This window comes from Ranitomeya imitator, chromosome 5, assembly GCF_032444005.1.
Source record: "Ranitomeya imitator isolate aRanImi1 chromosome 5, aRanImi1.pri, whole genome shotgun sequence".
Taxonomy (NCBI): domain Eukaryota; kingdom Metazoa; phylum Chordata; class Amphibia; order Anura; family Dendrobatidae; genus Ranitomeya; species Ranitomeya imitator.
The window spans coordinates 580,315,449-580,330,047 of NC_091286.1; the positions used below are offsets into that span (position 1 = coordinate 580,315,449).

Sequence of the window (14,599 nt, forward strand, 5' to 3'; positions counted from 1 at the left end):
CGTCTAGTGAGTGACACCGCATACATTCTGTCGTTTGGAACCGACCCATTCTACAAAGTCGCATCGGAGTTAGATATGATTGATGTATAATATACAACTGAGTCATCCTGTTATTAACTGATGGAGATACTTTAATCGGAGACTCGAGGATGTCTCCCCATTCCTCCTCATGCATATTAGAAAGCAGTTCACTCCATTTTTCTTTAACCCCTTTCTGACATGGGACGTACTATCCCGTCGAGGTGGGGTGGGCCCCCATGATCACGGACGGGATAGTACGTCCAGCGCGATCGGCGGCACTCACGGGGGGAGCGCCGCCGATCGCGGCCGGGTGTCAGCTGTTTATCGCAGCTGACATCCGGCACTATGTGCCAGGAGCGGTCACGGACCGCCCCCGGCACATTAACCCCTGGCACACCGCGATCAAAGATGATCGCGATGTGCCGGCGGTATAGGGAAGCTTCCCGCAGGGAGGGAGCTCCCTGCGGGCTTCCCTGAGCCCCCCGCAGCAACACGATGTGATCGCGTTGCTGCGAGGGTCTCACCTCCCTCCCTGCTTCCTCCAGCCCCGGATCCAAGATGGCCGCGGATCCGGGTCCTGCAGGGAGGGAGGTGGCTTCACAGAGCCTGCTCAGAGCAAGCACTGTGAAGGCTGCAGCGCTGCATGTCAGATCAGTGATCTGACAGAGTGCTGTGCACACTGTCAGATCACTGATCTGTGATGTCCCCCCCTGGGACAATGTAAAAAAGTAAAAAAAAAAATTTCAAAATGTGTAAAAAAAAAAAAAATATATATATTCCGAAATAATGAAAAAAAAAATATATATATATTACTCCCCTAAATACATTTCTTTATCTAAATAAAAAAAAAAACAATAAAAGTACACATATTTAGTATCGCCGCGTCCGTAACGGCCCGACCTATAAAACTGGCCCACTAGTTAACCCCTTCAGTAAACACCGTAAGGAAAAAAAAAAAATACGAGGCAAAAAACAACGCTTTATTATCATACCGCCGAACAAAAAGTGGAATAACACGCGATCAAAAAGACAGATATAAATAGCCATGATACCGCTGAAAGCGTCATCTTGTCCCGCAAAAAACGAGCCGCCATACAGCATCATCAGCAAAAAAAAAAGTTATAGTCCTGAGAATAAAGCGATGCAAAAATAATTTTTTCTATAAAATAGTTTTTATCGTATAAAAGCGCCAAAACATAAAAAAATGATATAAATGAGGTGTCACTGTAATCGTACTGACCCGAAGAATAAAACTGCTTTATCAATTTTACCAAACGCGGAACGGTATAAACGCCTCCCCCAAAAGAAATTCATGAATAGCTGGTTTTTGGTCATTCTGCCTCGCAAAAATCGGAATAAAAAGCGATCAAAAAATGTAACATGCCCGAAAATGTTACCAATAAAAACGTCAACTCGTCCCGCAAAAAACAAGACCTCACATGACTCTGTGAACCAAAATATGGAAAAATTATAGCTCTCAAAATGTGGTAACGCAAAAAATATTTTTTGCAATAAAAAGCGTCTTTCAGTGTGTGACGGCTGCCAATCATAAAAATCCGCTAAAAAACCCGCTATAAAAGTAAATCAAACCCCCCTTCATCACCCCCTTAGTTAGGGAAAAATTAAAAAAATGTATTTATTTCCATTTTTCCATTAGGGCTAGGGTTAGGGCTAGGGTTAGGGTTTGGGCTAGGGTTAGGGCTAGGGTTAGGGCTAGGGTTAAGGCTACAGTTAGGGTTGGGGCTAAAGTTAGGGTTAGGGCTAGGGTTGGGGCTACAGTTTGGGTTGGGGCTAAAGTTAGGGTTGGGGCTAGGGTTAAGGCTACAGTTAGGGTTGGGGCTAAAGTTACGGTTAGGGTTGGGGCTAAAGTTAGGGTTAGGGTTTAGATTACATTTACTGTTGGGAATAGGGTTGGGATTAGGGTTAGGTGTGTGTCAGGGTTAGAGGTGTGGTTAGGGTTACTGTTGGGATTAGGGTTAGGGGTGTGTTTGGATTAGGGTTTCAGTTATAATTGGGGGGTTTCCACTGTTTAGGCACATCAGGGGCTCTCCAAACGCGACATGGCGTCCGATCTCAATTCCAGCCAATTCTGCGTTGAAAAAGTAAAACAGTGCTCCTTCCCTTCCGAGCTCTCCCGTGTGCCCAAACAGGGGTTTACCCCAACATATGGGGTATCAGCGTACTCAGGACAAATAGGACAACAACTTTTGGGGTCCAATTTCTCCTGTTACCCTTGGGAAAATACAAAACTGGGGGCTAAAAAATAATTTTTGTGGGAAAAAAAAAGATTTTTTATTTTCACGGCTCTGCGTTATAAACTGTAGTGAAACACTTGGGGGTTCAAAGTTCTCACAACACATCTAGATAAGTTCCATGGGGGTCTAGTTTCCAATATGGGGTCACTTGTGGGGGATTTCTACTGTTTAGGTACATTAGGGGTTCTGCAAACGCAATGTGACGCCTGCAGACCATTCCATCTAAGTCTGCATTCCAAATGGCACTCCTTCCCTTCCGAGCCCTCCCATGCGCCCAAACGGTGGTTCCCCCCAACATATGGGGTATCAGCGTACTCAGGACAAATTGGGCAACAACTTTTGGGGTCAAATTTCTCCTCTTACCCTCGGGAAAATACAAAACTGGGGGCTAAAAAATAATTTTGGGGGGAAAGATTTTTTTTTTCAATTTTCACGGCTCTGCGTTACAAACTGTAGTGAAACACTTGGGGGTTCAAAGCTCTCACAACACATCTAGATGAGTTCCTTAGGGGGTCTAGTTTCCAAAATGGTGTCACTTGTGGGGGGTTTCTACTGTTTCGGTACATTAGGGGCTCTGCAAATGCAATGTGACACCTGCAGATCATTCCATCTAAGCCTGCATTACAAATGGAGCTCCTTCCCTTCCGAGCCCTCCCATGCGCCCAAACAGTGGTTCCCCCCCACATATGGGGTATCAGCGCACTCAGAACAAATTGGACAACAAATTTTGGGGTCCAATTTCTCCTGTTACTCTCGGGAAAATACAAAACTGGGGGCTAAAAAATAATTTTTGTGGGAAAAAATTTTTGTTTTATTTTTACGGCTCTCCATTATAAACTTCTGTGAAGCCCTTGGTGGGTCAAAGTGCTCACCACACATGTAGATAAGTTCCTTAGGGGGTCTACTTTCCAAAATGGTGTCACTTGTGGGGGGTTTCTACTGTTTAGGCACATCAGGGGCTCTCCAAACGCAACATGGCGTCCCATCTCAATTCCTGTCAATTTTGCATTGAAAAGTCAAACGGCGCTCCTTCCCTTCCGAGCTCTCCCATCCGCCCAAACAGTGGTTTACCCCCACATATGGGGTATCAGCGTACTCAGGACAAATTGTATAACAGCTTTTGGGGTCCAATTTCTTCTCTTACCCTTGGGAAAATAAAAAATTGGGGGCGGAAAGTTAATTTTTGTGAAAAAATATGATTTTTTATTTTTACGGTTCTACATTCTAAACTTCTGTGAAGCACTTGGTGGGTCAAAGTGCTCACCACACATCTAGATAAGTTCCTTAAGGGGTCTACTTTCCAAAATGGTGTCACTTGTTGGGCGTTTCAATGTTTAGGCACATCAGGGGCTCTCCAAACGAAACATGGCGTCCCATGTCAATTCCAGTTAATTTTGCATTGAAAAGTCAAATGGCGCTCCTTCGCTTCTGAGCTCTGCCATGCGCCCAAACAGTGGTTTACCCCCACATGTGGGGTATTGTCGTGCTCAGGACAAATTGTACAACAATGTTTGGGGTCTATTTTCTCCTGTTACCCTTGGTAAAATTAAACAAATTGGAGCTGAATTAAATTTTTTGTGAAAAAAAGTTAAATGTTCATTTTTATTTAAACATTCAAAAAATTCCTGTGAAGCACCGGAAGGGTTAATAAACTTCTGGAATATGGTTTTGAGCACCTTGAGGGGTGTAGTTTTTAGAAGGGTGTCACACTTGGGTATTTTCTATCATATAGACCCCTCAAAATGACTTCAAATGAGATGTGGTCCCTAAAATAAAATGGTGTTGTAGAAATGAGAAATTGCTGGTCAACTTTTAACCCTTATAACTCCCTAACAAAAAAAAATTTTGGTTCCAAAATTGTGCTGATGTAAAGTAGACATGTGGGAAATGTTACTTATTAAGTATTTTGTGTGACATATCTCTGTGATTTAATTGCATAAAAATTCAAAGTTGGAAAATTGCAAAATTTTCAAAATTTTCGCCATATTTCCATTTTTTTCACAAATAAACGCAGGTAATATCAAAGAAATTTTACCATTGTCATGAAGTACAATATGTCACGAGAAAACAATGTCAGAATCACTGAGATCCGTTGAAGCATTCCAGAGTTATAACCTCACAAAGGGACAGTGGTCAGAATTGTAAAAATTGGTCCGGTCATTAACGTGCAAATCACCCTTGGGGGTAAAGGGGTTAATAGAATTGACGGTGACTGTAGACCCCGAAGATAGCAAATATGTGTATAGGGAGGAGATAAGACCTTGGGGGCCCTGCGATTTAAGGATCCCTATCAAAGGCAAAGAAGATATAGCGCGACCTGTACCCATATGTCTCAAATATGATTGAATAGCCGACCTTAGCTGTAGGTAGCGAAAAAATTGAGACCGCGGTATCTCATATTTATTTTGCAATTGCTCAAAAGACGCGAAGCCCCCCCCCCCCATCATACAGATCACCTATTGAGGAGACCCCACGTTCTATCCAAAAACCAGTTGACGGGTGATTCAATAGAGTGGAGAAATAGCTATTATTCCACAAGGGCATCTCTGCTATAATATCTACAAATCCCATAATTTTTTTAAGTTGTCTCCAGATTGAACGCGCCAGACGGAGCAAGGGTAGCCATCTAGGGGCACCAGTTTTTTCCGCCTCCAAAAAATTTAGTGGGCAGTCAGCCTGGACCGAGTGAAGTAGGTGGTTTTCCGAGTTGGGAAAGCAGTTATTGGGCATCCACCGATTGAGAGCTCTGACCTGCCCGGCCAGGTAGTACAAATAAAAATCTGGAAGCGCCGCTCCTCCCCCTTGCTTGGGTCCCTGTAGTGTGGATATCTTAAGTTTGGGCCTAGATTTCCCCCATATAAATGTAGTAAGTTGGGAATTCAGCGTTGCAAAAAAGGACCTGGGTATTAACACATCACTATGTTGGAGGCAGTAATTGAACTTGGGAAGCAAAATCATTTTAATTAAATTAATGCGCCCAGCCACGGATAATGGGAGTTTGCTCCAAGTCGCAAATTTGGATTTAACTAATTCTAACAGTGGGAGTATATTGAGTTGCAAGTCAAATCTACTACACTGAGAGATGTATATACCTAAATGTTTAAAACTGGGTACGACAGGAAGGGGGGAGAGAGCCCCAAGACCAAGTATTGGAGAATGGGAAAGGGGCATTAACGCGGATTTGTCCCAGTTTATATATAGGCCTGAATATCTACTAAAAATATCTATGGTAGCGATTACCCGCGGCAGTGTTTCTTCCACTTGATCCATGAATATCACCATGTCATCAGCGTATAAGCCAATGGTGTCCACACGACCAGCTATATGAATACCTTTAATGACAGATGAGGACCTTATTCGTATCGCCAATGCTTCTATTGCCAGGGCAAAGAGGGCCGGGGAAAGGAGGCATCCTTGTCGTGTCCCTCTGTATAAAGAAAAGGGTTTAGAAATGGAACCATTTATAATTATACGGGCTCTAGGCTTCATATACAGCAGTCCAACCCACTTTAAGAATTTATCGCCAAAGCCATATTTCCTCAAACATGCTATTAAAAAGGGCCATTCAAGAGAATCAAAGGCCTTGGCCGCATCAAGCGATGCCAGTGCCCAAGAGTTATTCAGTCTATCTAGGCCACCATCCATAACTAGATAAAAATCTCCCATACATATAACATTCGCGTCCGGGAAGCCCAGGGCAAAGCTCATCGCCTTTCTAAGTATAGATATATTAGCTGGGGGAGGATTATAAAGACACAGTATGACGTACTCTCTAGAGTTAATTAATGCATGTACAAAAACGAACCGGCCCTCAGAGTCTCTCCTGGCCTCTTTCACCTCCCACCTGACGTCTCTATGGATCAAGAGTGAGACTCCCCTTGAGTAGCTAGTGTGAAACGCGTGTATGGACCATTGTACCCATGGCTTTTGCATATACCGAGCCGTGTCTCTAGTCAGTTGTGTCTCCACCAGTGCCACTACATGTGGACGGTAGCGTTTGATCAGAGAAAATACCTTAATTTTTTTCCGGGGAGACTTAATACCACGCACATTCCAGGTCATACATATCATTTCAGACCCCATGTTCACATATCAAAATATAACAAAACACGAAAAAGAGGATTGCTGTCCGGGCAAGGCCCATGGATGGGGAAGAGGACCATTGGTGGCGAATTCTACCTATAGAGCAGATTAAACAAACATAAAAAACATGGAAAAAAGAACAATGCAAAAAACAAACAGTGTAGGAGAATAGTCTCATACTCCTGTTAGTAAGCAAATTCGGGGATACTCTCGCTAAACTCAGCGTCCAGTATCGTTGTTACGTCAGACATCCACATAGAGAGCTCTATTATGCATATACCCACACCAATACATTAGGAGTTCTTTGCATTGGACGTCTTGTGGACCCGTAGCCATTCAGTCGCCTCTTCCGGATCAGTGAAGAATATAGAAGATCCCTCATGAACAACCCGCAAACGAGCTGGGTAGATCATGGAGTATATGATATTCCGGTCTCTCAGTTGTTTCTTCATTTCCATGAAGCGTGCTCGTTGTTTCTGAAGCTCCATTGAGAAATCCGGAAAGATCGAGATCGTAGCATTATGAAATTTGATAGGGCTCCTCTGCCGCGCCAATCGTAGAATGGTATCTCTATTCTTGCAATTAAGAAGGCGAGCCAGAAAGGGCCTCGGCGGAGCCCCGGGAGGGAGTGGCCTCACGGGGACCCTATGAGCCCTCTCCACGGAGAAGGTTGAGGAGAATTCACCTCCCAAGGAAGTTTTAAGCCAGTCCTCCAGAAATTCCTCCGGTTGTTGACCCTCTGATCGTTCTGGTAGACCAATAATTCGGATATTATTCCAACGCAGTCTATTCTCTAGGTCATCCGCTTTCTCTTTCCAAGCATTTATAGAGCCAGTCACTTTTGACAATTTAGTCTCCATGGGAGCAATGGTGTCTTCCACCTGTGACACTCTCGTTTCCACCTCCGTGATGCGTCCTCCCATAGTTTGCATGTCGTGCCTCAGGCGGCCCACCTCGGTGTGTACATCTTCAATTTTTTCAGTGAGGGAAGATCTAGTTAAAGATATGGCTTGCACTAGTTGTTCAGAGGCCTGTTTGAGGGTTAACTCCTCTTGTTCCCCTTCTTGTATCTGTGAGGCATTGCCCCGAAGGGTCCGACCACCATCCGGTGGGTCCTCCCTGGCGTATTTTTTAAGTTTGTCAGCTACTCCTGACCCCTTGGTGTGCTGCATAGTTGACAAGGGTGAGGGGGGTAGGAGAACAGCCCAGGTTGCGCTGTGGAGTGGCACCAAGATCTCGTTACAAGGTGAGAAATAGCAGAGCCCGCGGAGAGCTATACACATATGAGGCTAGGCCGTCCCAGAAATATGAAATATGTCCAGTATGCCCAAAGAAGGGAGAACCCACAGCACCGACAGAAGCAGCAAAGAGGAGGGGTGCCAAACCCTCCAAATCACTTGCACCAGTGAGACAGATGTTTCTCAAACAGGGGAGTGCAGGGCCCAGTCTTTCAGGGCACTCACTGCTTGCCCCCTCAATAAAAAAGAACCAGGATATGTGCTCACCTCCCCAGTGGCGCTGCAAATGTGGCTCTTCGCGCCGCTTCTCCTCTGTCAGAGAGCGCGCTTATAAGTGGGACGCCGTTAATGCCAGTGCCGCCTCACAGGTCCCCCCATCCGGCACACAGAGGTTCAGCCGTTTACAGTGCGCTCCCCGGGGGATCTCTAAAGCGCAGGGGGAAGTCCCGGTGTTGATGGAAGCCGGCGCTGCTCTGTATCCTCAGAGCGTGCGCTTGGAAGATGGCCGCCGCCTCATTCCGGTCCTCGTGCTCACGCCGGCTCCGCCGAACGTAGCTCTCCTCCGTACCTCTCCACAACGCTCTCAGCAACCAAGCACCCTCCTAGGTCCAGAGGGACCTTGAATCAGTCCAATGCCGGTGTTTAAAAGGGGTTCGGATAACAGGATCACTACAGGATATCAGGAGCTCTCATATGGTGCGTCTGCACCCTTCGGCTACATAGCCGTGCTCCATGTTCACTATTTTTACACGGGGGAGAATAGTTAGTTTACAGTAAAGCTGATCTGTCTAGGTAGTTGGCGACCTGTCAGCAGATCCAGCTCTGATATTTCCGCCTGGTATGGCTGCAGTGTTTCAACAATCATGCTTTGATAAGCCAAGCATGGACTGTTCACTAGGAGGACTAGTCTGAGGCTTCCTTAGACTGAATGGTCCATCTGTATACGCACATAGGGAGAGGCCTGTCCGTCAGGGCGAGTGCGGGAGAAGCTTCCCCTGATACTAGGTGTTCTCCGCCCGCAGCGCTTCGGAGGAAAACCTACATAGCTGTGATTCCAGAGCTGGGCATTGACTCACGCTGCCCGTGGTTGGGGCAGCACGGATCTACTGTCAGGTTACAATTAATGCCCTTTGACATTAGATGTGTCTCGTGGGTCTGTATATATTATATCCATCCAGATGGACTTGCGTTTGCAAACCAGTAATCCCCCGCCTCCACGTAGGGGAGAGAATTAGGGAGTCTTTCACCAGGTTTTGCAACCTAATCTGAGAACAGCATAATATAGGAATACAGACCCTTACTGGGCTGCATGCTGTAGTTTTGATAATACACCTTGTTTTATCAGCTGGAAATTCACTACAGGACTAGTAAACCTGCTACCATGTAGTCCTCCATATACATGAGCTCTGTATAACCCCACCTTCACCACTGACAGGGAGCTTTCTGCCTATGCACAGTGTACACAGAAAGCTCCCAATCAGCGGGGTTATACAGAATTCCACATTCAGAGAACCGCTACATCTGCAGCAGATAAAACAGTGATATTATCAAAACTACAGCAATCAGCCCATAAAGTGACACATTGCTGGATTCAGGGTCTCTGCCCCTACATTATGCTGCTCTCATATTTGGTAGCAAAAACCTAGTGTCCGATTCTCTCTGAATCCTGTAATACTTTATGTAGTATGAGTGCTACATGGACTAAATTTCTAAAAATATATTGAATCTTCTAGTGCTTTGTGATTTTGTCTTACTGTAGTGTCCCCATTACTTTTCCAGAGTTGACCTGTGGAATAATGGTAATCTTGCCCAAGATGTGTTTCTAGGAGAGCTCAGAATCCCAGTGAGAGTGCTGAGGAACGACTCGTCCCACCAGGCATGGTAAGTATCGGACGATTGATCACTGCTTAGTGCCAGCTTATAGGCTTTGTCCCATCACGACCTTTACTGGTAGGAGACCTGGGCAGGAATTGGAAATCCGGATGCCAGTGGCTGCCGCACATCCTCCATCAGCAGCATACGGCCCGATCATCCGCCAAGGCTGGAGTACAAACCACTGTGACCTTCTCTCCACTTATGTAGGGGTCATGTTTGCTGCACAGAGAAGGGAGAAGCAGCCAATCATACCTGTGAAATCTAAATATGGCAGCGATTGGCTGATGATTGAGCAATTGCATTCTATATGCAGCCTAAAAATGCTCCTAATTCCCACAACTCCATCGCCCATCTCCATCCTGTCATTCACCGTAGACGTCGTTAAGAAAGACCACTATGGAGGTCTAAACGTTGCACCACATCTGCTGGACCTTACTAAACAAAACCACGTGAGCATTATCCATTATTGCTATGTCTGTGCTGAGGTTTCTGGGTTGATGATATGAGGACTACAGTTGACGGCTAAGAGAGGACTACATGGCCCTTACATCCCCCCACCCAACACAGTGATGGCCCCCACAGCACCCTCAACACAGTATGATCCCCCCACAGTGTGATCGATAATAGCTCCCACAGTCCGTCAAACTCTGAAAGATGATCCCCTGATCACCCACACACAGTATGGTGGCCCCCAACACAAAATGTGGACCTCAACAGTATGACCCCCACAGACCCCAACACAAAATGAAGATCTCCACTGCACCCCAACACGGAATGAGGACCATCCACAGCCACACGAATGCCTCCCACAGTCCCCAAACACATAAAGATGGCTGCACATTATCCCTGTAGAAGAGAATTTTCCAAAAAAATAAACAAATACTATTGACGCCTTCCCATTCCCCCGGCGTGCTGCTCGGCTCCAGTCTTGCCTCTGCACCCTGAGGCTCCATAGTAGGTGCGATCTACTTACTCCATCCCACCGGCTGCACGGAGACACCGAAGAGCTCAGGCAGAATGGTGGGAGACGGAGCGACGGCTCCCCCCAGACCTGTGAACAGTTGAGACATTGAGGAGGACGGCTGCGATAGATGACCTGTAAGCCACTGCCTAAAGCCCCTTTCAGGTCCCCTTCGAGACAGCAAAAGGGTTGGCAGCAGTGGCTCACGGGTTGCATGCCGCAGTCGCCCACCTCCGTCCAATGTCTCACTTTTCCCAGCTCTGGTTTAGAGAGGCATGGAGAAGGAAACATCAATCAGATCCGCAGCAGCAATATGTCACCCATCCAGTTCCTACAGTCTGCCTGTCTACACTGGTTATTAGGTGACCACGAGGTGGTTTGTGTGGATGGACCCGTGGGCCACGAGTGCCTCCTTAGGAATGGAAGGTATTGGATGTTTAGCCTAGCAGATTTTACATTTACTTTCCTTCTTCAGGTATCTGCTCCAGCCAAAAGATAATGGAAGCAAATCCTCCAAGTATGATGATCTGGGGTCGCTGAGGCTAAGCATCTGTTATACAGAAGACTATGTGCTGCCCTCAGAATACTATATCCCACTTAAAACCCTGCTGATGAAATCGCCTGATATTCAGGTACATATATTGTGGCTTTGTGGAGAATGAAGTCTTCATGTGACAACGATTGACTTGTTTTGCTTTTTCCCCGGACGGAGGTTTTGCACACATTGCAGCAATAACCGTTTATCACATCATTTATGTGTAATTATGGCTCTGTTCACACCAGCGCTATACTGGAACCTTATGTAAATTGCCTCTTCAGAGAAGAAGAGAACTTGAACTCTCTAGCGTCACCTTGTGGGAAGCAGCGATCCTACAAGTCATTATCGATTCTTGCAATAAGACTTAGGATGAAAGCTAAATCAGAATCTCAATTTGCAGACACGGTGTTTCGGGTATTTCACCTCGTCAGTGCAAAGTATGAGTTCAAGTACTCTTCCTCTCTCTGAAGAGGCAATTTGCATATTACATTTCTCAGAGGAGCATTGCACGGCGAATAAGCCTCCTTACCTTGACAGTCCAGGGCTGGTATGTCACTCTCCACAAGGAGAAATGTTACCCCTTAGGCCTTAGTCCAGAGCCTCTCACCTAGCTAAATCAAGTCTCATACTTTGTACTGACAAGGGGCAATACCCCGAAACACTGTGTCTGCAAATTGAGATTCTGATTTGGCTTGTATCCTAAGTCATATTGCAAGACTCATTTAAAGGGTCGATAGTGACTTGTAGGATTGATGCTTCCAACAGGTGGCGCTATAGAGTTCAAGTTCTCCTCCTCTCTGAAGAGGCAATTTCCATATTACATTTCCCAGGAGAACATTGCACGGCAATAAGCCTCTTTACATTGGCATGCCAGAACCGGTATGTCACTCTCCACAAGGAGAAACCTTACCCCCAGACCTCAAATAATGGAACCATGGCAGCTTTCCACTGGTTAGCTGGTCAAAACCCAGACAAACAATAGCATAACCAATACTCGCCCTTTTAGTCCATCACTCCTCTGGTCTCCGCTACTCTGTTTTCTCCTGGAACCTTACTCTTTTGGTTATTCTCTGGCCCCTGAGGGGGTTTGATCATGTGCCATCTATGCCTGCAAACACTCTGGCAAATCTCTGATTCATACTGCCCTTCTTGTAGATCATCATTAACTCTCATGACAACTCCTACTGCCATGAGCGTCACTGGAAGTGTTGTCAGTAGGATGAAAAGATGAGAACCTGCATTTTCAAACCATGATTTCTTGTGAAATAAGAAGTCCCAATATCTCTAAAATGTATCTTTGCATTGGTAAGGATGGTAGTTGCAGTTATTCTCATGGTCATGTGAATTCAGGACATGTTTATGATCCAATATCATTGGACACCTACACGTAGACCATCACCGTTATTTCACGTGACCAGTGATGAAAGATGTGGAGAAGTTGTAGATAAATTGCACTAACTGCTCAGGTTTATCCTTATTCTATGGCATGTAAAGACATGTTTGATGAAGCACTGTCATCCAGTGTACATAATGGCAGCATTAATCATTGATACCAGAGATGGCATAAGATTCTTTGACTGGAGGAACTAACAGAGGGAAAATAGATTTTAATGATTGATTTGTCCCTTGGAATAAATACTTCAATTTTTTGTATGGTTTAATATTAGACCTTCCTCAGCATTGAAATTGCAACAGGAAAGAAAAGTCGTGGAGTTCTGAAAATCACAGGATGGATAGACCTCGTAATGATGTGTAAATGATGGAAAAATGGAAGCAAGATTATCAAAACATCTCTATTTATTCAGTATTGACTATGTGCGCCATGTGCAGAAATCCCTGCACTTACATGTCTTGGCTTCCATCAATGATGATATTAATGGTCGTCTGATGAATGTTCTGTCACACTGAATGCGCATGGGAAAATCATCAAGATCCGCTACGGGCAGCTCCTTTTGCAGTTACTGTTTAATGACGTCTTAGATGTGGGTCAATTCCGGAGATGCCGCAGGCCATGGCAAGTTAAGACCGCGTAGGCTGCTCACAGTGAGCAAAATGCAGCCCTGCGTTGTCTTGCTGAAAAATGACTTCTGGGACACTTAGAAGGAATGGCTGTACCACTGATTTCCCCAAATCACTATAACATTAAGCTGATAGTGCACCTGGAATGAAGAGTAGAGGGGCCTAGTCAAGCAGATCTGGGGCGTTGGTCAACAATTACAAAGGGAGCTGCCAGCAGTGGATCTTGATGATTTGTGTTCCCAAGTGCATTCAGTGTGGTAGAACATTGCTCAGACAACTATTAATAATCTCATTGATAGCAGATGAGGCTGTAAGTGCAGGGATTTTTGTACGTGGTGATCATACTCGATACTTTTTCATCATTTACATATCACTACAGACTCTATCCATCCAGCAATTTCCATGTTGGTGTTGCAGCTTCAATGTTGAGGAGGGTTTAATATACTATTTCCATAGATGATAGAATTCTGGTGATAGCCTTTGGTTTGCCTTCTTTCAGCCCATCACTGCCTCAGCTGCCTTCATCCTGGGAGAGATCTGTAGAGACAAGAACGACGCCATCCTCCCTCTCGTCCGGCTCCTTCTTCACCATCAGAAATTAGTTCAGTTTGTGACGACTATTGCGCAGTTGGACCTGAATGACACCCAGTGCGTGCCCATATAAACACACAGACTACTCTGTAGTAACGCCTTCCATGATAATCATCCGTGTAATTATTTGCTTTACAGAGAAGCCAATACTATCTTTCGGGGGAACTCCTTGGCCACTCGGTGTATGGACGAGACCATGAAGATTGTCGGAGACCATTATCTGAAAGTAACATTGAAGAATGTTATAGATGAGGTAACACATGAAATTTTCAGGGATTCAAGCTTCTATACCCTTTCATAGAGTTTTATTAAAATGGTGCTCAACCCCCAAAAATCTATATTTAAAAGTTTATTCCTATGTGTGAAAGTTACCACCTTTAACCTTTTCCAGACATAGGACGTACTGGTACGTCCTATATGGGTTCGGGTTTATGTAGCGGGATCAGGAGCTGAGCAAGCTGTCAATCTCCGACAGCGGAATTTAAATGGCCCGGTTACACAGCATTTGGGTTTTGTTTGTTTTTACAAATTTTTGAATAGTTTAATCACTACAATATATATATATATATTTTTTTTTTTTAAAAAGCCTTATAATTTGGGGATCATTCGTTTTATGACATAATGAACTCTATAAGATCAAAACTCGAAGCGCAATGAGCAATTTGCAATTTTTTTTCACAATAACACCCCCCTTTTTTTAAATATACATTTTCTTGGTAAATTATATGTTGAACTGAATGGTGTCATTCAAGACTGCGACTCGTTCCACAGTAAAGAAGCTGTCATGGGATATGTTGATGGGGGGAAAAAATGAGTTACGGCTCTTGGAAGGAAAGGAGGGGGGAAAAATACAAAAAAATGAGCTATGAAATTTTGGTTGAATTTCGAGCCATTGCTCCTCATTGTTTTCAGAGTGTCTAGTATAGCTTTGCATGGTGATCACAGACTTATGAGCATCCTATGAGGATGAGGAGCAGCGCTGAAAAGCAGCTCCTCTACATATTTGACTGGGTGACAA

At 44.9% G+C, this 14,599-nt stretch overlaps 1 protein-coding gene across 1 annotated transcript in view; it reads left to right on the top strand.

Annotated features, from left to right (window-relative positions):
• The window catches only part of RASA2 (RAS p21 protein activator 2), a 146,265-nt gene that overhangs the window by 103,128 nt on the left and 28,538 nt on the right, over window positions 1–14,599 (top strand). The window contains exons 9-12 of the mRNA XM_069727870.1: window positions 9,377–9,478; window positions 10,909–11,065; window positions 13,490–13,638; window positions 13,720–13,834. Coding sequence (XP_069583971.1) covers window positions 9,377–9,478; window positions 10,909–11,065; window positions 13,490–13,638; window positions 13,720–13,834 — 523 coding nt within the window. The remainder of the gene's footprint in view (window positions 1–9,376; window positions 9,479–10,908; window positions 11,066–13,489; window positions 13,639–13,719; window positions 13,835–14,599) is intronic.